The sequence below is a fragment of the Balaenoptera ricei genome, chromosome 1, assembly GCF_028023285.1.
Source record: "Balaenoptera ricei isolate mBalRic1 chromosome 1, mBalRic1.hap2, whole genome shotgun sequence".
NCBI classification, from domain to species: domain Eukaryota; kingdom Metazoa; phylum Chordata; class Mammalia; order Artiodactyla; family Balaenopteridae; genus Balaenoptera; species Balaenoptera ricei.
This window is the reverse complement of record NC_082639.1, coordinates 135,701,744-135,723,396: the sequence shown is the minus strand read 5'-3', so window position 1 is coordinate 135,723,396 and position 21,653 is coordinate 135,701,744. Positions and strand designations below refer to the sequence as shown.

At 40.3% G+C, this 21,653-nt stretch overlaps 1 protein-coding gene across 3 annotated transcripts in view; it reads right to left on the bottom strand.

The window, feature by feature from the left end:
* Positions 1 to 10,042: 10,042 nt before the first annotated feature.
* Positions 10,043 to 21,653, bottom strand: part of KLHL20 (kelch like family member 20) — an 87,701-nt gene continuing 76,090 nt past the window's right edge. For all 3 annotated transcript variants that reach the window (XM_059936544.1, XM_059936554.1, XM_059936564.1), the window contains 4 exons: positions 15,758 to 15,891; positions 14,879 to 15,087; positions 14,162 to 14,268; positions 10,043 to 11,570 (listed from right to left, as the gene is read on the bottom strand). In XM_059936544.1, coding sequence (XP_059792527.1) covers positions 11,486 to 11,570; positions 14,162 to 14,268; positions 14,879 to 15,087; positions 15,758 to 15,891 — 535 coding nt within the window. In that variant the 3' untranslated portion in view covers positions 10,043 to 11,485. The remainder of the gene's footprint in view (positions 11,571 to 14,161; positions 14,269 to 14,878; positions 15,088 to 15,757; positions 15,892 to 21,653) is intronic.

Genomic DNA, 21,653 nt, shown 5'->3' with positions numbered 1-21,653 from the left:
GATATTCAGCTGCAAGAGCTGCTTGTAAATTTTGGAGATTAATCCTTTGTCAGTTGCTTCATTTGCAAATATTTTTTCCCATTCTGAGGGTTGCCTTTTTGTCTTATGGTTTCCTTTGCTGTGCAAAAGCTTTTAAGTTTCATTAGGTCCCATTTGTTTATTTTTGTTTTTATTTCCCTTTCTCTAGGAGATGGGTCAAAAAGGATCTTGCTGTGATTTATGTCATAGAGTGTTCTGCCTATGTTTTCCTCTAAGAGTTTGATAGTGTCTGGCCTTACATTTAGGTCTTTAATCCATTTTGAGTTTATTTTCGTGTATGGTGTAAGGGAGTGGTCTAATTTCATTTTTTGACATGTAGCTGTCCAGTTTTCCCAGCACCACTTATTGAAGAGGCTGTCTTTTCTCCATTGTATATTCTTGACTCCTTTATCAAAAACAAGGTGACCATATGTGAGTGGGTTTATTTCTGGACTTTCTATCCTGTTCCATTGATCTATATTTCTATTTTTGTGCTACTACCATACTATCTTGATTACTGTAACTTTGTAGTATAGTCTGAAGTCCAGAAGCCTGATTCCTCCAGCTCCGTTTTTCTGTCTCAAGATTGCGTAGGCTACTCATATCTTTTGTGTTTCCTTACAAATTGTGAAATTTTTTGTTCTAGTTCTGTGAAAAATGCCATTGGTAGTTTGATAGGTATTGCACTGAATATGTAGATTGCTTTGGGTAGTATAGTCATTTTCACAATGTTGATTCTTCCCATCCAAGAACATGGTATATCTCTCCATCTGTTTGTGTCATCTTTAATTTCTTTCATCAGTGTCTTATAGTTTTCTGCATATAAGTCTTTTGTCTCCTTAGGTAGGTTTATTCCTTGGTATTTTTTTTTAACATCTTTATTAGAGTGTAATTGCATTACAATGGTGTGTCAGTTTCTGCTTTATAACAAAGTGAATCAGTTATACATATACATATGTCCCCATATCTCTTCCCTTTTGCATCTCCATCCCTCCCACCCTCCCTATCCCATCCCTCTAGGTGATCACAGAGCACTGAGCTGATCTCCCTGTGCTATGTGGCTGCTTCCCACTAGCTATCTATTTTACGTTTGGTAGTGTATATATGTCCATGCCACTCTCTCACTTTGTCCCAGCTTACCCTTCCCCCTCCCCATATCCTCAAGTTCATCCTCTAGTAGGTCTGCATCTTTATTCCTGTCTTGCCCCTATATTCCTTGGTATTTTATTCTTTTTGTTGCAATGATAAATGGGAGTGTTTCTTTAATTTCTCTTTCAGATTTTTCATCATTAGTGTATAGGAATGGAAGAGATTTCTGTGCATTAATTTTGTATCCTGCTACTTTACCAAATTCATTGATTAGCTCTAGTAGTTTTCTAGTAGCATCTTTAGGATTCTCTACGTATAGTATCATGTCATCTGCAAATAGTGACAGCTTTACTTCTTCTTTCCCAATTTGGCTTCCTTTTATTTCTTTTTGTTCTCTGATTGCTGTGGCTAAAACTTCCAAAACTATGTTGAATAATAGTGGTGAGTGTGGACAACCTTGTCTTGTTCCTGATCTTAGTGGAAATGGTTTCAGTTTTTCACCACTGAGAATGATGTTGGCTGTGGGTTTGTCATATATGGCCTTTATTATGTTGAGGAAAGTTCCCTCTATGCCTACTTTCTGCAGGGCTTTTATCATAAATGGGTGTTGAATTTTGTCGAAAGCTTTCTCTGCATCTGTTGAGATAATCATGGTTTTTCTCCTTCAATTTGTTAATATGTTTTATCACATTGATTGATTTGTGTATATTGAAGAATCCTTGCATTCCTGGGATAAACCCCACTTGATCATGGTGTATGATCCTTTTAATGTGCTGTTGGATTCTGTTTGCTAGTATTTTGCTGAGCATTTTTGCATCTATGTTCATCAGTGATATTGGCCTGTAGTTTTCTTTCTTTGTAACATCTTTGTCTAGTTTTGGTATCAGGGTGATGGTGGCCTTGTAGAATGAGTTGGGGAGTGTTCCTCCCTCTGCTATATTTTGGAAGTTTGAGGAGGTTAGGTGTTAGCTCGTCTCTAAATGTTTGGTAGAATTCACCTGTGAAGCCATCTGGTCCTGGGCTTTTGTTTGTTGGAAGATTTTTAATCACAGTTTCAATTTCAGTGCTTGTGATTGGTTTGTTTATATTTTCTATTTCTTCCTGGTTCAGTCTTGGAAGGTTGTGCTTTTCTAAGAATTTGTCCATTTCTTCCAGGTTGTGCATTGTATTGCAATATAGTTGCTTGTAGTAATCTCTTATTATCTTTTGTATTTCTGCAGTGTTAGTTACTTCTCCTTTTTCATTTCTTTCTTATTTTTTTTTTAACATTTTTAGCCCCTTTCCCTAAACACATGAATGAATTAATGTTCCTCCCCTCCCCTATTTTTTTTTTAATTTTAATTTTATTTAATTTTTTGGCTGCGTTGGGTCTTTGTTGCTGGGCATGGGTTTTTCTCTAGTTGCGGAGAGTGGGGGCTACTCTTTGTTGTGTTGCGTGGGTTTCTCATTGCGGTGGCTTCTCTTGTTGCAGAGCACGGGCTCTAGGCGCACAGGCTTCAGTAGTTGTGGCACATAGGCTCAGTAGTTGTGGCTCGTGGACTCTAGAGAGCAGGCTCAGTAGTTGTGGCACACGGGCTTAGTTGCTCTGCAGCATGCGGGATCTTCCCAGACCGGTGCTCGAACCCGTGTCCCCTGCATTGGCAGGTGGATTCTTAACCACTGTGCCACCAGGGAAGCCCTTCTTTTTCATTTCTAATTCTATTGATTTGAGTCTTCTCCCTTTTTTTCTTGATGAGTCTGGCTAATGGTTTATCAATTTTCTTTATCTTCTCAAAGAACCAGCTTTTAGTTTTATTGATCTTTGCTATTGTTTTCTTCATTTCTTTTTCATTTATTTCTGATCTCATCTTTATGATTTCTTTCTTTCTGCTAAATTCGGGTTTTTTTCTTCTTCTTTCTCTAATTGCTTTAGGTGTAAGTTTAGGTTGTTTATTTGAGATGTTTGTTGTTTCCTGAGGTAGGGTTGTATTGCTATCAACTTCCCTCTTTTTTTTTTTTTTTTTAAAACGCATTGTTTACTTTATTTATTTATTTATTTTTGGCTGTGTTGGGTCTTCGTTTCTGTGCGAGGGCTTTCTCTAGTTGCGGCAAGCGGGGGCCACTCTTCATCGCGGTGCGCGGGCCTCTCACTGTCGCGGCCTCTCTTGTTGCAGAGCACATGCTCCAGACATGCAGGCTCAGTAATTGTGGCTCACGGGCCTAGTTGCTCCGCGGCATGTGGGATCTTCCCAGACCAGGGCTCGAACCCGTGTGTCCTGCATTGGCAGGCAGATTCTCAACCACTGCGCCACCAGGGAAGCCCAACTTCCCTCTTTTTAAAAAAAATTTATTTATTATTTATTTATTATTTTTTATTTTTGGCTGTGTTGGGTCTTCATTTCTGTGCGAGAGCTTTCTCTAGTTGCAGCAAGCGGGGGCCACTCTTCATCGCGATGTGCGGGCCTCTCACTATCGTGGCCCAACTTCCCTCTTAGAACTGCTTTTGCTGCATCCTATAGGTTTCGGGTTGTCGTGTTTTCATTGTCATTTCTTTCTAGGTATTTTTTGATTTCCTCTTTGATTTCTTCAGTGACCTCTTGGTTATTTAGTAGTGTATTCTTTAGCCTCCATGTATTTGTATTTTTTACAGACTTTTCCTGTAATTGATATCTAGTCTCATAGCGTTGTTGGAAAAGATACTTGATATGATTTCAATTTTCCTAAATATTCCAAGGCTTGATTTGTGACCCAAGATATGATCTATCCTGGAGAATGTTCCATGAGCACTTGAGAAGAAAGTGTATTCTGTTGTTTTTGGATGGAATGTCCTATAAATGTCAATTAAGTCCATCTTTTTTAATGTCTCATTTAAAGCTTGTGTTTCCTTATTTATTTTCATTTTGGATGATCTGTCCATTGGTGAACGTGGGGTGTTAAAGTCCCCTACTATGATTGTGTTACCATCGATTTCCCCTTTTATGGCTGTTAGCATTTGCCTTATGTATTGAGGTGCTCCTGTGTTGGGTGCATAAAGATTTACAATTGTTATATCTTCTTCCTGGACTGATCCTTGATCATTATGTAGTGTCCTTCTTTGTCTCTTGTAATAATCTTTATTTTAAAGTCTATTTTATCTGATATGAGAATTTCTACTCCAGCTTTCTTTTGATTTCCATTTGCATGGAATATCTTTTTCCATCCCCTCACTTTCAGTCTGTATGTGTCCCTAGGTCTGAAGTGGGTCTCTTGTAGACAGCATATGTATGGGTCTTGTTTTTTTATCCATTCAGCCAGTCTGTGTCTTTTGGTTGGAGCATTTAATCCATCTATATTTAAGGTAGTTATCGATATGTATGTTCCTCTTAACATTTTATCAATTGTTTTGGGTTTGTTATTGTAGGTCTTTTCCTTCTCTTGTGTTTCCTGCCTAGAGAAGTTCCTTTAGCATTTGTGGTAAAGCTGGTTTGGTGGTTCTGAATTCTCTTAGCTTTTGCTTGTCTGTAAAGGTTTTAATTTCTCCATCTAATCTGAATGAGATCCTTCCTGGATAGAGTATCTTGGTTGTAGGTTTTTCCCTTTCATCACTTTAAATATGTCCTGCCACTCCCTTCTGCCTTGCAGAGTTTCTGCTGAATGATCAGCTGTTAACCTTATGGGGATTCCCTTGTATGTTATTTGTTGTTTTTCCTTTGCTGCTTTTAATATTTTTTCTTTGTATTTAATTTTTGATAGTTTGATTAATATGTGTTTTGGCATGTTTCTCCTTGGATTTATCCTGTATGGGACTCTCTGCGTTTCCTGGACTTGATTGACTATTTCCTTTCCCATATTAGGGAAGTTTTCAACTATAATCTCTTCAAATATTTTCTCAGTCCCTTTCTTTTTGCCTTCTTTTTCTGGGACACCTATAATTCGAATGTTGGTGCATTTAATGTTGTCCCAGAGGTGTCTGTCATTCTTTTTTCTTTATTCTGCTCTGCGGTAGTTATTTTCACTATTTTATCTTCCAGGTCACTCATCTGTTCTTCTGCCTCAGTTATTCTGCTATTGATTCCTTCTAGAGAATTTTAAATTTCATTTATTGTGTTGTTCGTCATTGTTTGTTTGCTGTTTAGTTCTTCTAGGTCCTTGTTAAACGTTTCTTGTATTTTCTCCATTCTATTTCCAAGATTTTGGATCATCTTTACTATCATTACTCTGAATTCTTTTTCAGGTAGACTGCCTATTTCCTCTTCATTTGTTTGGTTGGGTGGGTTTTTACCTTGCTCCTTCTTCTGTCATGTGTTTCTCTGTCTTCTCATTTTGCTTAACTTACTGTGTTTGGGGTCTCCTTTTCACAGGCTGCAGGTTCGTAGTTCCTGTTGTTTTTGGTGTCTGCCCCCAGTGGCTAAGGTTGGTTCAGTGGGTTGTGTAAGCTTCCAGGTGGAGGGGACTGCTGCCTGTGTTCTTGTGGATGAGGCTGGATCTTGTCTTTCTGGTGGGCAGGACCACGTCTGGTGGTGTGTTTTGGGGTGTCTGTGACCTTATTATGATTTTAAGCAGCCTCTCTGCTAATGGCTGGGGTTGTGTTCCTGTCTTGCTAGTTGTTTGGCATTGGGTGTCCAGCACTGTAGCTTCCTGGTCATTGAGTGGAGCTGGGTCTTAGCGTTGAGATGGAGATCTCTGGGAGAGCTTTTGCTGTTTGATATTACATGGAGCCGCGTGGACTCTGGTAGACCAATGTCCTGAATTGGGCTCCCCCCCTCAGAGGATTAGGCCTGACACCCAGCCAGAGCATGAAGACCCTGTCTGTCACACGGCTCAGAAGAAAAGGGAGAAAAAAAGAAAGAAAGAACAAAATAAAATAAAATAAAATATAGTTGTTAAAATAAAAAGTAAAAAAAAATTATTAAGAATAAAAATAATTAAAAAGTAATAAAAAAGAAAGTAGGAAAGAAGAGAGCAGCCTAACCAAAAAACAAATCCACCATGATAACAAGCGCTAAAACCTGTATTAAAAAAGAAACAAACAAACAAAAAAAACAGAGACAGAACCCCAGGACAAATTGTAAAAGCAAAGCTATACAGACAGAATCACACAAAGAAGCATACACATATACACTCACAAAAAGAGAAGGAGGAAAAAAATATATATCTATATATAAAAAAAAAAAAAAAAAGGAAGAGAGCAACCAAATCAATAAACAAATCTACCAGTGATAATAAACTCTAAATACTAAACTAAGGTAAACATAAAACCAGACACAAATTAGAAGCAGAAAGCAAACCCCAAGTCTACAGTTGCTTCCAAGGTCCACTGCCTCAATTTTGGGATGATTCGTTGTCTATTCAGGTATTCCAGAGATGCAGGGTACATCAAGTAGATTGTGGAGATTTAATCCGCTGCTCCTGAGGCTGCTGGGAGGAATTTCCCTTTCTCTTCTTTGTTTGCACAGCTCCTGGGATTTAGCTTTGGATTTGGCCCCGCCTCTGCATGTATGTCGCCTGAGGGCGTCTGTTCTTCGCTCAGACAGGACAGGCTTAAAGTAGCAGCTGATTCGGGGGCTCTGGCTCACTCAGGCCAGGGGGAGGGAGGGGTACGGAATGCGGGGCGAGCCTGCAGTGGCAGAGGCTGGTGTGACGTTGCAACAGCCTGAGGTGTGCTTTGTGTTCTCCTGGGGAAGTTGTCCCTGGATCACAGGACCTTGGCCATGGCGGGCTGCACAGGCTCCTGGGAGGGGAGGTGTGGATAGTGACCTGTGCTTGCACACAGGCTTCTTGGTGGCTGCAGCAGCAGCCTTAGTGTTTCATGCCCATCTCTGGTGTCTGCGCTGGTAGCCGCGGCTCGCGCCCATCTCTGGAGCTCGTTTAGGCGGTGCTCTGAATCCCCTCTCCTTGCGCACCCCGAAACAATGGTCTGTTGCCTCTTAGGCAGGTGCAGACTTTTTCCCACACTCCCTCCCGGCTAGCTGTGGCGCACTAGCCCCCTTCAGGCTGTGTTCACGCAGCCAACCCTAGTCCTCTCCCTGGGATCTGACCTCCGAAGCCCGAGCCTCAGCTCCCAGCCCTGCCCTGCCCCGGCGGTTAAGCAGACAAGCCTCTTGGGCTGGTGAGTGCTGGTCGGCACCGATCCTCTGTGCGGGAATCTCTCCGCTTTGCCCTCTGCACCCCTGTTGCTGTGCTCTCCTCTGTGGCTCTGAAGCTTCCCCCACCCCCCCCGCCCCCCCGTCTCCACCAGTGAAGGGCCTTCCTAGTGTGTGAAACTTTTCCTCCTTCACAGCTCCCTCCCAGATGTGCAGGTCCCGTCCCTATTCTTTTGTCTGTTTTTCCTTCTTTCTTTTGTCCTACCCAGGTACGTGGGGAGTTTCTTGCCTTTTGGGAAGTCTGATGTCTTCTGCCAGCATTCAGTAGGTGTTCTGTAGGAGTTGTTCCACATGTAGATATATTTCTGATGCATTTGTGGGGAGGAAGGTGATCTCCACGTCTTACTCCTCCGCCATCTTGAAGGTCTACTCGAAACTGTAAGCTTTTTGAAGGCAGGGACTGTTTCTGTTTAGTAGGAGTCCAAATGTATATTGATCTAAATTCACACTGAAGATACATGTCCTCTTTTCCTAGGAATTCAGAATCCCTTTAGTAAATATTCTAACTTTCTAGGATAGGGATATTAATAGGTTACTGACAGTTATTGGAACACACTGAATATTTAATGTTAGTATAATACCATCCATCTTCTACATTTAAAAGTTCCTAACCATGACTAAATAACTTAAAGGTTACTATTGTTAAGGACCCTTAGGACAACTCTAGTTGAAGAGTTTTGTCATTTCTAGAAACTATTCTTATCAGTCACTTCCAGTACAGAGACCTCAAAGCAATTTACAGAGCCAGTGTCACAAACTACTTAGACAACCAGCCAGTGATATTTGGGTTTACTGGTCTGTTTTTGCCTCTTCCTTCTTCTCTCCTCTATTTCTTTCCTTATCCCATTTTTTTTTCTTTTCCCATCTGTTTCCTAAGTTAATATAAAGTTTGAAATGCTTTTTCCCTACTTTCACTCAAATATTGTTCAGGAGGGACCTTTTCTACTTCACAGTTGTCAAGAACTAGTCTCTGCAGTGTAGATATTTGCAGGTAAAATATTGGAGAATAAAACTGGGGAACAGTGACATTAGAAATGGGAATGTGGAGAGTACTATAGAGAAGAATGGGTTTGGAATCAGGGGATGTGCATTTGAGGTTCAGCGTCTACCATGTCATTTTAACTTTTCTAAGCTTCAATTTACTTATTTATAAAATGAAGATAACCACCAACCCAACCCAAGTTTACTTCATAGTGTTGTGGAAATCACTATGCAAATAAGTTAATAAATATTCTATTTTACACCAATGTCTTTTATAGAATAAGTACACTTCACTCAATAAAACTGGAGCACCTTCAGTGTAAGGAAAAAAAAGACCCTTTACACTCCGACGGTCACTTTGGCCAGTGCTATAGTTCCTGGGTCTCTACTCTTGAATCACTGCCATGTGACTTACTCTCACTGGGGACTTCCCTGCTTATGGAAAGTCTAATCCCTAGAATTTTGTTCCTGTTACTATTCCCCTCCTTTTCTTCAAATGTATGAAATAGTAGAGTCTTTGGAAATATGTGATTTTGTCTTGAAGACTGACTGTTAGTGATGCAGTACCATAACGATCTCATAAAAATTTTTATACTTTTTCAATGTTGCATACCAGACCTTAAAATTAAGGTCTGTTAGTATATTTAGTTCCAGGCCATGTTTCAGGTAGGTCTGCAGTGGCTGTGTGGCATAGAAAGAGAAATGAAGTAGGAGTTTGGGTAACTGATTTCAAATGTTGGTTCTATCATTGACTATTTACGCTTAGGCAGGACTTCCTTGGTTTTCAGTCTTAAAGCAGAGCAATAAATGGGTTTAGACCAGATGATGATGATGATTTTATTTAGCCATTAAAAAATATATATATTTATTTATTTATTTTTCGCTGCGTTGGGTCTTTGTTGCTGTGCGTGGGCTTTCTCTAGTTGTGGCGAGTGGGGGGTTACTCTTCATTGTAGTGCATGGGCTTCTCATTGCATTGGCTTCTCTTGTTGTGGAGCACAGGCTCTAGGCATGTGGGCTTCAGTAGTTGTGGCACGTGGACTCAGTAGTTGTGGCTCGAGGGCTCTAGAGCACAGGCTCAGTAGTTGTGGCACGTGGACTTAATTGCTCCGTGGCATGTGGGATCTTCTCAGACCAGGGCTTGAACCCATGTGCCCTGCATTGGCAGGAGGATTCTTAACCACTGCGCCACCAGGGAAGCCTGATGATGATGACGATGATTTTTTAATTAATTTATTTTTGTCTGCGTTGGGTCTTCATTGCTGCACGTGGGCTTTCTCTAGTTGCGGCGTGCAGGCTTCTCATTGCAGTGGCTTCTCTTGTTGTGGAGCACGGGCTCTAGGCATGCAGGCTTCAGTAGTTGAGGCACATGGGCTCAGTAGTTGTGGCTCACAGGCTCTGGAGTGCAGGCTCAATAGTTGTGGCACACGGGCTTAGTTGCTCCATGGCATGCAGGATCTTCCGAGACCAGGGCTCGAACCCGTGTCCCCAGTGTTGGCAGGCGGATTCTTAACCACTGTGCCACCAGGGAAGTCCCTGGACCAGATGATTGCTAAAAGCTCTTCTAGCTCAAAATCGTTTGATTCCAAGTCCCACACCAGAAAATAAGTTTAGAGGTTAGGTAATATACTACTATTATATAAAATATATAATAAAAATTCATAATTCTAGCTGGCAATCCCTTTATTCCTTCAGGTTGTAAGTACTTATAACTTTATAATAGGAAATGTAAATGATTGATATAGAAACAGAAAATCTAAATTAAGTAGCAAAGATACAAGCATTAAAAAGCAATAACCAAAATTTTTTTATGGTAAGTACTACCTTTATTTTAAAAAGTTATACATGCTAGAAAAAAGCATAAATGATGCATGTAAACAATTGTTTACCAAATACTTATTTTTTTTCCTTATAAAGGTGCAAATGATCTTTAAATGTAAACACAAATGTTGCCAAACATTTTTGTAGTGAGGGGAGGGAGAAGAAGGTTATTCCTTATGGTTGTGGTTAAAGTCTTTTTCAAAGCTTTTCCTGCAAGATACATTGAAAAAAATTGGTGTATGATCACAATGACAAAAACACTTTAACCACTGAAATCTGTATTCTTTTTTTTCCTTAAAAATGTTAACTTTTTACCAGAAAGTGCAATTTGAGAGTAGTGGTAATAGTGGCTTTATAGAATGAGGATAATGATATATAGTTTTTATAAAAGAACCAAGATTTTATTAATTAAATGCCTCAATTGATTTTATACTCGTTAGCATACTATTACACGAACTGAAGAATTCATTCCCTTGGAGGCTGTGATTACAGGTAAGCCTCAGCTTCAGCAGGCCTGAGCATCAAGTGTAAATTGCATAACAGTATTCACTGCTGGGGAGAGGACATTTCTCCCTGCTGGTCCTTAGTAGCAATAGGAAATAGGAAGGAAAGTTGCTTCAGTCAGTAACATTTTTGAGCAAAAACTTGCAGCGTTACACGTGATTCTACTGGGGGATTCTCAAGACATTATATGAGAATCATATACTGTTTTTGTAGAGGCACTGAGCAGAGCTCTAGATCTAGCAGGAACTCTATGGAAATATTTGAAAAAAAAGACTTTATAGTGGCAAACAAGACCATAAGGAAGGAAACAAGATGTGAGCTTCCACTGATGAAAACTTTGGCATCTGAGTCCTGGTCTTATTGATTTAATATTCCTTTTGAATTGTTCTAGTTAAATGAGATGTTTCCTTTGTTTTGTTTTTTAGATTTTCAAGTCTTCTGGTGCTTAGTGCAAGAATGATGGCTAACTAATACACCTTGCATACCTATCTGTGTCACTGATAAGTAAGTCCCTGTAAGTAGTGGAGTCTTGTGGATGGAGTGCTTAGAACTGACAACTAGATCCCATATAGACCTCTTCCCTTATTAGTAGTTTCAAACTTAATCAGTATCTTAAAAATAAGGTTTTACTGCTTGAAATGTTTGTCTTTTTTTTTTTTGTCTTTCCTTTTCTTCTCTTTTGGTGGGAGGAAGGCTAAATCCCAAAACAAAAACAAAAAACCAAAAACCCAGCAACAAAAATCCCATGATAAATTAAAACCAAAAATAAATATTCTTCTGCACAGAACTGAAAATTATTGTGCAAAGGTGGCGTCTTGCAGGTGAAGTACTTTCAATGTATTTGTATTTCCACATGTTGAGGCACCGGCAAAGAATAAAATTTGTTTAGTGTTTTCTAGAGCTGTACAAAGCTCCAAAGTCAAAGCTCTCCACAATACAGAGGAGCATATGCATGACTGTCTTCTGTATGTTCACCATATATGGGATTCACAATGTGTCATTTTTATAACTCCTACACCACCTCCAAGCCGACGGTAATTCATCCCGCCATATAACCTGCAAAGAAAGAAACACAATCAGATTTCTAAATAGAAAAAGCACTATTTCTTCCATAACGTAGATGATGTTAATAAAACACAATTCTTTGTTTTATATCACAACTAATATTTTTAGCTTCATACATCTCTTCCAAAGAGTAGGAGCTGGAATTGAGCACTGGCAAGTAGCAGAATTACTTCAGACATTGACTGAAATTCTCTGACTTACAGGACACTGTTTTAAGAGAGCACCATATCCATTTTGCCTTGTAACTTTATAACTCTACATCTAGACCGACTTATAACAATTACACAGAATCACATATTCTACATTTTTGTGTCTAATTTTGACCCTGGCTATAATATTTTCCCACCCACATTTTGCTTTTGCCTAAACTTCAATTATTTATTTCTATCCTTTTGTTTTGTATGTACTCTTAGAAGTCTTCTCAAACTCTTTATGGAACAAAGCTGGATATGATTAAATAAAGTCTGCATCTAGTTTGTGATATGTGAACAAGATCATCTTCAAAATTAAGGATTTCCATGGAAAAGAATATTAGATCCTCTGTCAACTGTAAGTATTGATTTTAAATTGGCTTTAAATTTGGGACATGTAACTATAAAAATTTATATAGTAATCCCTCAACAGATGGTCCTTAAGAATTTCATGAATATTACTTGGTCAAATATTACTAACATATATTAGTAACAGTTACTGAGAAACAAGTCCTTACATAGGATCATAGTCATTAAGTGGCAGAAATAAACTTGGCTGTCTTCCCAAATTATGCTTACCCAGATTCCCACTAAAAATAGAAAGCTGTATATGGAAGAAAATACACCACAAGTGAGAGGCTCCTACTCATGAAAACCTGCCATTCTCTTTCCCTTAACCTCTGTTAGGTTTTGCTGAAATGTTACCTTTTCAGCGGGGCCTCCCTGGGCCACCTTTTAAAGTGGATAATCCTCCCTGGACTCCCTGCCTCTCTGCTATTTGCCATAGCACTTCCACCCCTGGTATGGCACTATCTCCCTCATTGTAATGTCAGCTCCAGGCGGGCAGGGAATTTTGTTGTGTTCACTTTTGTATCCCCAGGGTCTAGAGCACTCAGTAAATCTTTACTTCATGAACAAGGTTGTGAAAATGTGATATATAAGCAAAAAGTGCTACAGTGTTATTAGTCTGACTTTAGTATTGTGACCACTGAGCCATACAGAGCATGAGAGAGATGCAGAATCCAAAGAATGTCATTCAGATATCTGTCAAAGTTGTGGCTTTCCCAGAGATGAAGACTATAAAAAGAACCCAGTAAATTCATTAGTTGAATCTTATACACTAATGAAAAAAATCTGGGTGGATAGTTACAGGCTCAAAGTTAGAAAATGTACACTCAGAATACAGCAGGAATGGACTACGAGACCGCCCCTTCTGGAATATAAAAGTGACTATAAAAGACGTCAACTTATCTTTCATGGTCATGAGAAAAATCTTTCAGAATGTCTTCTGCCTCAGATATCATATCCAGACTGATATCTGTGGTTTATGTGCAACCTCAACCACTGAGATGGTTACCCAGACGTGTTTAGGCAAATAAGCCCAATTCACTGAGAAAGAACTGCTTAGAAGGTAAAACTGTTTTTTTTTTTTAAAGCTAGTATTTAAAATAGATATTAGTAAAGATATAAAGCACCTCAAACCCATACTATTAATATTTTATATTAAAAATGAGAATTAACTATATATTTTACCTTTTAAACTTGTAGTGTTTAAGAGACTTTGGCATATTAGAGCATCTCTCAGATTAGTTTTGTGAATCAAGTTTAAAATGTGTGATTGAGCAAAGATTTAGACTTAGGATTTTAAGTTGAAAGGTTTAAGAGAATTTTGCTACATTTGTAAAAGTTTTTGAATATTTAAAATAAATGCAAGAGTCACCCAATTTATGTGAATTTATAAGAACTACTTAAGTATTTAGGAAGGATTTGTTAGACAATTAAGGATTTAAAAGTAAAGTAAAATTAAGCCTATAATACAGCTTAACTTAAACTCTCCTAACCTTCTTGCTAAAAGTGACTGTTACAATTTACTAGACTTTAAAATAGAGTAATGACATATTTAATTATTTTTAAAACTCAAGAGAAAAAAATCAGTTTTAAAATGAAATAAAGTATTATTTTTAAAACGGTAACTGCAATTTGTTTTTCCTGGGCATAAAAATTGCAATGACAGATTGACAGCCAAAGGTCTAGGTTCTAATTCTAACTCTGTCACTAACTTGCTTATGCAGGTCTCTTTATTTCTCAGTGCTTTAGTTTCCTCAGCTGAACATGACAGAGCTAGAGGGGAGATTGTTTTTTCTGTTTTTGCTATCTCTAATTATAAAACTGTACAGTTACCAAAGAGAGGAATTTTGTAAGATGTCAGCCACTTTAGAGCAATGAAGTCAAAATAAGCCATCGAATATGGGTAACTTTGAGCCCTTTTCAAAGTACTGCAAGAGGTAATTCAATGTACTGACCATCTTGATTTTGATGGTCATGTTTTATCTCAAGCCCATGATTTTCAAGTCAGCCGTGAGGTGATTTGCAACATAGCTTAAAGGTTACCTCCATGTATTGGCATCAGGATCAAAAACTTCAATGGTCTTCAAGTACGTTGTGCCATCAAAACCTCCTACAGCCATGAGCTGTCCATTCACTACTGCCAGGCCAACCTATGGGACCAAAACACAGTGGCTGCTGAAGAAACTGCTCTCTCATTAGATATGGATGAATCCATATATCCAATAGATATCAATGAATTCGAGTGAAGTTAGATAAGGTAGTAGATAAGACAGGGAGATGCCTTTCAAAGAAGCAACTGATTACAAGATAAATCATAAGATGCAAACTATTGTATATAGAATGGATAAACCACAAGGTCCTACTGTATAGCAGAGGGAACTATATTCAGTATCCTGTGATAAACCATAATGGAAAAGAATATTAAAAGAGAATGTATATATGTATTACTGAATCACTTTGCTGTACAGCAGAAATTAACATAATATTATACATCAACTATACTTCAATAAAAGTAAATAAATCATAAAAATAATTCTCTAATTAAAGATATGATTGGATATAAGATATTTAACTTCTTGAGATAATAGTAATCAAAAGAAATTAACTTTTCTTCCAGTACAAAAGTGGCAGGGGTTGTTTTGCCCAAACAGTGCATCTCCTCGCTGTCCCATTGTATTATACTTTACAGATCAGACTTCTTCTGCACAGCCCTCTCTTGGTGCTTTTGCTTTTCAAAGTTTTCAGTAGCCGGGCACTTACTCCACTACGGCGGGATGTCATAGCCACCACTGGAGACCACTGGTTGGTTCTGGGGTTGTATCTCTCAGCACTGCTAAGCTCTGTAGTGTCATCTCTACCTCCTACGGCATAGATCATATCCTGATACACTGCACAGCCTAGGTGTTTCCTCCGGGTCCCCATAGGGGCTATGGTGTGCCATCTGTTTTCCTGAGGATTATAACGCTCCACTGCAGGGAAAAGAAAAACCAGTAAGTGACCATGCAATCATTTCCTTTCACCTCTAGTTTTCTTCATAGCTACTTTGCTTCGTGATAACATATATTTTCAATAAGCAATCTGAGTTTTGCTTCTGAGAAGGAATCATCTACCTTTGGACAATACTACTATATTCTCATTAGGGACTGATTTCTTTTAGGTATGGTTGGTGGAAAGGGCATGTGTTGGAGTCAAGGTACCTAGTTCTAGTTCTGGCTATATGACTCATTAGCTAGGTGACTTGTGGCATCTCTCCTTATCTTTAAATGACAGGATTAGACTATAAACCAGTTTATAGCTATAAGTTTTTATTTATTTTTAGATTATAATACAGAGGATTTTATTTGTTTTTTAAGGAAAGATGGTTGGGGGGAGGGAAATAGTAAAATAGTTGTTTTATTCATTATAAATTCCTAGCAATTTGTGAAATGAAGGGAGAAAGAAATACTTTGGGAATATACTAGTAGACTATGACTGCAGAAGGAGCTGAGGAAGAGCTAACAGTTGAACTCTCCTAGAGGGAAAATAATTTTCTTAATAAATGATAGGATAACATGGACTTTTTATACTTTTTGTAAGGGGACTCTCCTAAGAAAAATGTATTGCTTTGGGGAAACCAGACTGACTTAGGAAGGGACTAACCTGTGTTGAGTGGAGATGTCCCATCAGAGCCACCTACAGCATATAAGAACCCTCCTAACACAGCCACAGCCACGCCTAGTCTCCTAGTACTCATAGAAGCCACCCGAGTCCACTTGTTCTCCTTCGGATCATACCTGCGGTAAGAGAAACCAAAGACTGCATGCATGTTTTTATTAAGTGAAGCCTTTTCCATAACGTATGAAATTATGCTAAAGGTATGTTAGATACATAGATTTGCTAAGGTCAGATGTACAGAGAGAATCTAACATATTTTACATAGTTTTCAGTATTCTGACTTATGACACTGGGGCTAGAACTCTGAAAACTACATTTCACCTTTGCCAAGCTGGCTCTCTACTAGATTCTGCCAAAAGGAAGGACTAGACATTTTCTGTTTGCTTGCCAACCCTGTCAATATTGTCTCAACACTGGCCTTTCACTCTGACAGTAGCAGTTAATTTCAGTTTCTAGACTTTTTCTGGCACTTCCAAAGCTAGCCTTGTTGGAGGTTTCAGTCACAGCTCTGTGAGGCAGCTCCTCTGAGCTCCTGAGATAACAGTACCAGTGTTCTGGTTATCTACTGCTGTGTTAACAAACCACCCCAAAACTCAGTGACTTTCCACAATAATTCTTTTACTAATTCTTATGTTCCATGGATCAGGAATTTAGGAAGGGCTTCACAGGGAAGTTCTGGCTCAGGTGTCTCATGTGGTTGCTGTCAAATTGTGGCTGGAGCTGGAAGAGCCAGGTGCTGAAGCAGCTGGGGGCTGGCTGGGCATGTCTCCATGTAGCCTCAGGGTCTCTCCATATAGCCTAGTTGGGCTTCCTCTCAGCATGGCAACCTCAGACAGCTCAAGGCTTCAAAGGTGAGTGCCCCAAGAGATACAACTGAAAGATGTATCACCTTTTATGACCTAGGCTCGCAAGTCACATAGAGCTACTACCATACTGATAAGCCAGCCCAAATTCGAGGGGAGCAAACAGAGACCTCATCTCTCAATGAAGAGTTTCAAAGTCAAATTGTATGAAGAGCATGTGAGATGTCAGGTATTGTAACCATCTTTGGAAAATACAGCCTTCCAGAACCAGCCAGGCAGATAACCCTCCATGGAGATGTGAGTCACAGCTGTTCAGGGCACCCTCTCCTCAGGTGCTGATGGTCCTAGTTCTATGGGACCTCTCCTCCAAGCTTCTAGGCTCTAATAACTCTAATCTTTTTCCTTGTCTTCCCAGACCTAGGGTTCCTACAGTTACTTCAGTGTCCTTTTTTCTTTTTTCTTTTTTCAGCCCTTCAATATGTGCTAGCCAATTTTTTAATGTTAAATTCTCTTTACTAAAATAGCTGATATGGTTTCCATTCTTTTTAACTGAGCCCTGATTGATAAATTATTGGTGTTCAGAAATAAATATGACAAAAATCACTTGGAATTGTGCTGGGCATTTTATTACATAGGTGAAAAATTCTGTTAGTATATTAAGTATTGTATAGCAAACTATATGAATATTACAGGATATAAAATAAATAATACTAAAAATAGCCCTTGTTCTTAAGAAGCAAGCTGGGGAGACAGAGCACATTCTTAAGGAAAAACCTCCAAACAAATTCTGAGAATGTAGTAACTCACAGAGATGAAAGAAGCAGAGATATAAGTGCTGCAGAATGGAGGCCCTGGAGAAAGGTTATGGTTAGTCAGTAAAGGTATCCTGAGGTTCATGCACTTTGAATAAAGTTTATTTTTCATCACTTTTAGAAAATTCTCAGCCAAATATTCTGTCTTCAAATATTGCTTCTGCTCTTATTGCTATTTTCCTTCTGGGACTCCAATTACATATGTGTTAGTCTATTTGTGTTCCCTGAGTTGCTTATGGTCTATTCTTTACATTCTGTTCTTCTGTTTGGATATTTTCTATTAATCTGGCTTTGAGTTTACTAACTCTATCTTCTGCTGTGTGTTCAGTCTACTTCTACTCTGTCTATTTAATCTCATTCAATGAGTTCTTCATTTTAGATACTATATTTTCCAATTGTAGAAATATACATCTTATTTTTACATTCCAATCCTATATTAAAATTATCCAACTTTTTACCCATTGATCTTTTCCTCTATTTTATTCAATGTATTTATTATACTTATTTTAAAGTCTTTTTCTGTCAACTCCAAATATGGATTATCTATAAGTCGGCTTCTGTTGTCTACTTTTTCTCTCAATTATTGGCCACATTTTTCTGTTTCTTTATATGTCTCATATATTTTTTTATTGTATGCTGGGCATTATCATAAAATAATGGAATCTTAGAAACTGAAATTGATATTATACCCCCCCCTTGACAACACCTATGCCCCAAACAATGGATTCACTCTTTCTTATATTAGGCAGACACGGTGAAATGTTGAACACCTCAATCCAATCAGGAATTAAGGTTTACAATCCACAGATTTAATGCAATCCCTATCAAATTACCAATGGCATTTTTCACAGAAATAGAACAAAAAATTTTACAATTTATGTGGAAATACAAAAGACCACGAATAGCCAAAGTAATCTTGAGAAAGAAAAACGGAGCTGGAGGAATCAGACTCCCTGACTTCAAACTATACTACAAAGCTACAGTAACCAAAACAGTATGGTACTGGCACAAAAACAGAAATATAGATCAGTGGTTCAGGATAGAAAGTCCAGAGATAAACCCATGCATCTGTGGTCACCTAATCTATGACAAAGGAGGCAAGAATATATAATGGAGAAAAGGCAGTCTCTTCAATAAGTGGTGATGGGAAAACTGGACAGCTACATGTAAAAGAATGAAATTAGAACACACCCTAACACCATACACAAAAATAAACTCAAAATGGATTAAAGACCTAAATGTAAGGCCAGATACTATAAAACTCTTAGAGGAAAACCTAGGCAGAACACTCTCTGACATAAATCGCAGCAAGATCTTTTTCGATCCACCTCCTAGAGTAATGAAAATAAAAACAAAAATAAACAAATGGGACCTAATTAAACTTAAAAGCTTTTGCACAGGAAACTATAGACAAAACGAAAAGACAACCCTCAGAACGGGAGAAAATATCCAAAATACACAAGCAGCTCATGCAGCTCAATATCAAATAAACAAACAACCCAAACAAAAAATGGGTGAAAGATCTAAATAGACATTTCTTCAAAGAAGACATACAGATGGCCAAGAGGCACACGAAAAGATGCTCAACATCACTAATTATTCGAGAAATGCAAATCAAAACTACAATAAGGTATCACCTCACACCACCAGAATAGCCATCATCAAAAAATCTACAACAATAAATGCTGGAGAGGGTGTGGAGAAAAGGGAACCCTCCTACACTGTTGGTGGGAATGTAAACTGGTACAGCCACTATGGAGAAAGTATAGAGGTTCCTTAAAAAACTAAAAATAGAGCTACCATACGATCCAGCAATCCCAGTCCTGGGCATATATCTGGAGAAAACCATAATTCAAAATGGTACATGCACCCCAATGTTCATTGCAGCACTATTTACAATAGCCAGGACATGGAAACAACCTAAATGTCCAACGATAGATGAATGGATAAAGCAGATGTGGTACATATATACAATGGAATATTACTCAGCCATAAAAAAGAACAAAATAATGCCATTTGTAGCAACATGGATGGACATGGAGATTGTCATACTGATGGAAGTAAGTCAGACAGAGAAAAACAAATATCATGATATCGCCTATATGTGGAATCTAAAAAAAGGCTACATATGGACTTATCTACAAAACAGAAATAGTTACAGATGTAGAAAATAAACTTATGGGGCAGAGTCAAGATGGCGGCAGGGGAGGACGTGGAGTTCACGTCTCCCCACAACTAGGGCACCGGCCGGACGCTGGTGGGGGACCTCAATGCCCAAGGAGATGGGAGGAACCCCTGAGAGACCGGGTAGGATGTGGGGGGAGTAAGGGGAGATGAGAAGTGGAGGCCAGACAGGACTGGCGCCCCTGAGGGGTGGCTGGGAGGGGGAAGGGGTCCCCACACCTGGAGGAACCCTTGGGGGGCTTGGAGATGGGGGGAGCAAGTGTAGCATTTCCCCTGCCCAACTGGGCCCTGGGAAGCCTGCAGGGCTCCCAGGCCGGGTCCTCCGCCCTCTGAGGCCCCCTCCGGGCCATGTTGCTCCTAGGGGCATAGGAGGGAGGCAGGGGGAGAAGAGGAGAGGAGGACGGGGAGGAGCCCTCTTTTTTTTTTTTTAATTAATTAATCAATTAATTTATTATTGGCTGCGTTGGGTCTTCATTGCTGCATGCGGGCTTTCTCTAGTTGCGGCGAGCGGGGGCTACTCTTCATTGCAGTGCGTGGGCTTCTCATTGCAGTGGCTTCTCTTGTTGCGGAGCATGGGCTCTAGGCTCACGGGCTTCAGTAGTTGTGGCGCACGGGCTTAGTTGCTCCGTGGCTTGTGGGATCTTCCCAGACCAGGGCTTGAACCCGTGTCCCCTGCATTGGCAGGTGGATTCTTAACCACTGCGCCACCAGGGAAGCCCCGAAACCCTCTTTGATTGAAGAATCGGGGAGGCACAGAGGGCGTTTCCCCTGCCCACTTGCCCCTGGAAAGCCTGTTGGGCTTCCTAGTCTCGTCCCCTGCCTTCTGGGGCCCTCTCCAGATCTGTGGGTCCTAGGTGCATAGGAGGGAGGAGGGGGAAGAAGAAGAGAGGCCAACGGGGAGGGGCCCTCCAGGGATTGGAGGCTCGGGGGGAACTCGCCTAGCATTTCCCCTGCCCTCTCGGGCCCAGGGAGCCTGCTGGGGTCCTGGACCTGGTCCTCCGCCCTCCAAAGCCAGAGGCACTCCTGGGCCCCTCCTGCTGCACTGAGCCTAAGCCCCCACCCCCCCAGGGCCGTATCCGGCCCTGTGGGTCCTAAGCATAGGCCCCACCCACCACCTCAACCCCACCCCCCAGAGCCAAGGCCTTTTCCACTTTTTTTTCCCTCTTTTTTACTACTGTGGTTCTGTTTTACCTTCTGGTTGTTGTTTCACCTATATTTTTATTTTTTTATTCTTTCTAACAGAAATAAACGAAATAGAAACAAATAAAATAGCAAAGATCAATAAAACTAAAAGTTGGTTCTTTGAGAAGATAAACAAAGTCGATAAACCTTTAGCCAGACTCATCAAGAAAAAAACAGGGAGGGGAGGAGAGATGGCGGAAGAGTAAGACGTGGAGATCACCTTCCTTCCCACAGATACAGTAGAAATACATCTACACGTGGAACTGCTCCTACAGAACACCCACTGAACGCTGGCAGAAAACGTCAGACCTCCCAAAAGGCAAGAAACTTCCCCCGTACTTGGGTAGGGCAAAAGAAAAAAGAAATAACAGAGACAAAAGAATAGGGACGGCACCTGCACCAGTGGGAGGGAGCTGTGAAGGAGGAAAGATTTCCACGCACTAGGAAGCCCCTTGGCGGGCAGAGACTGCGGGTGGCAGAGGGGGGAGCTTCGGAGCCACGGAGGAGAGTGCAGCCACAGGGGTGCGGAGGGCAAAGCGGAGAGATTCCCGCACGAAGGATCAGTGCCGACCAGCACTCACCAGCCCGAGAGGCTTGTCTGCTCAGCCGCCGGGGCGGGTGGGGCTGGGAGCTGAGGCTCAGCTTCGGTTGGATCGCAGGGAGAGGACTGGGGTTGGCGGCGTGAACACAGCCTGAAGGGGTTAGCGCATCACAGCTGGCTGGGAGGGAGACCAGGAAAAAGTCTGCAGCTGCCGAAGAGGCAAGAGACTTTTTCTTGCCTCTTTGTTTCGCGGCGCGCAAGGAGAGGGGATTCAGAGCGCCGCCTAAACGAACTCCAGAGACTGGCGCGAGCCGCGGCTATCAGTGCGGACCCCAGAGACGGGCGTGAGATGCTGGGGC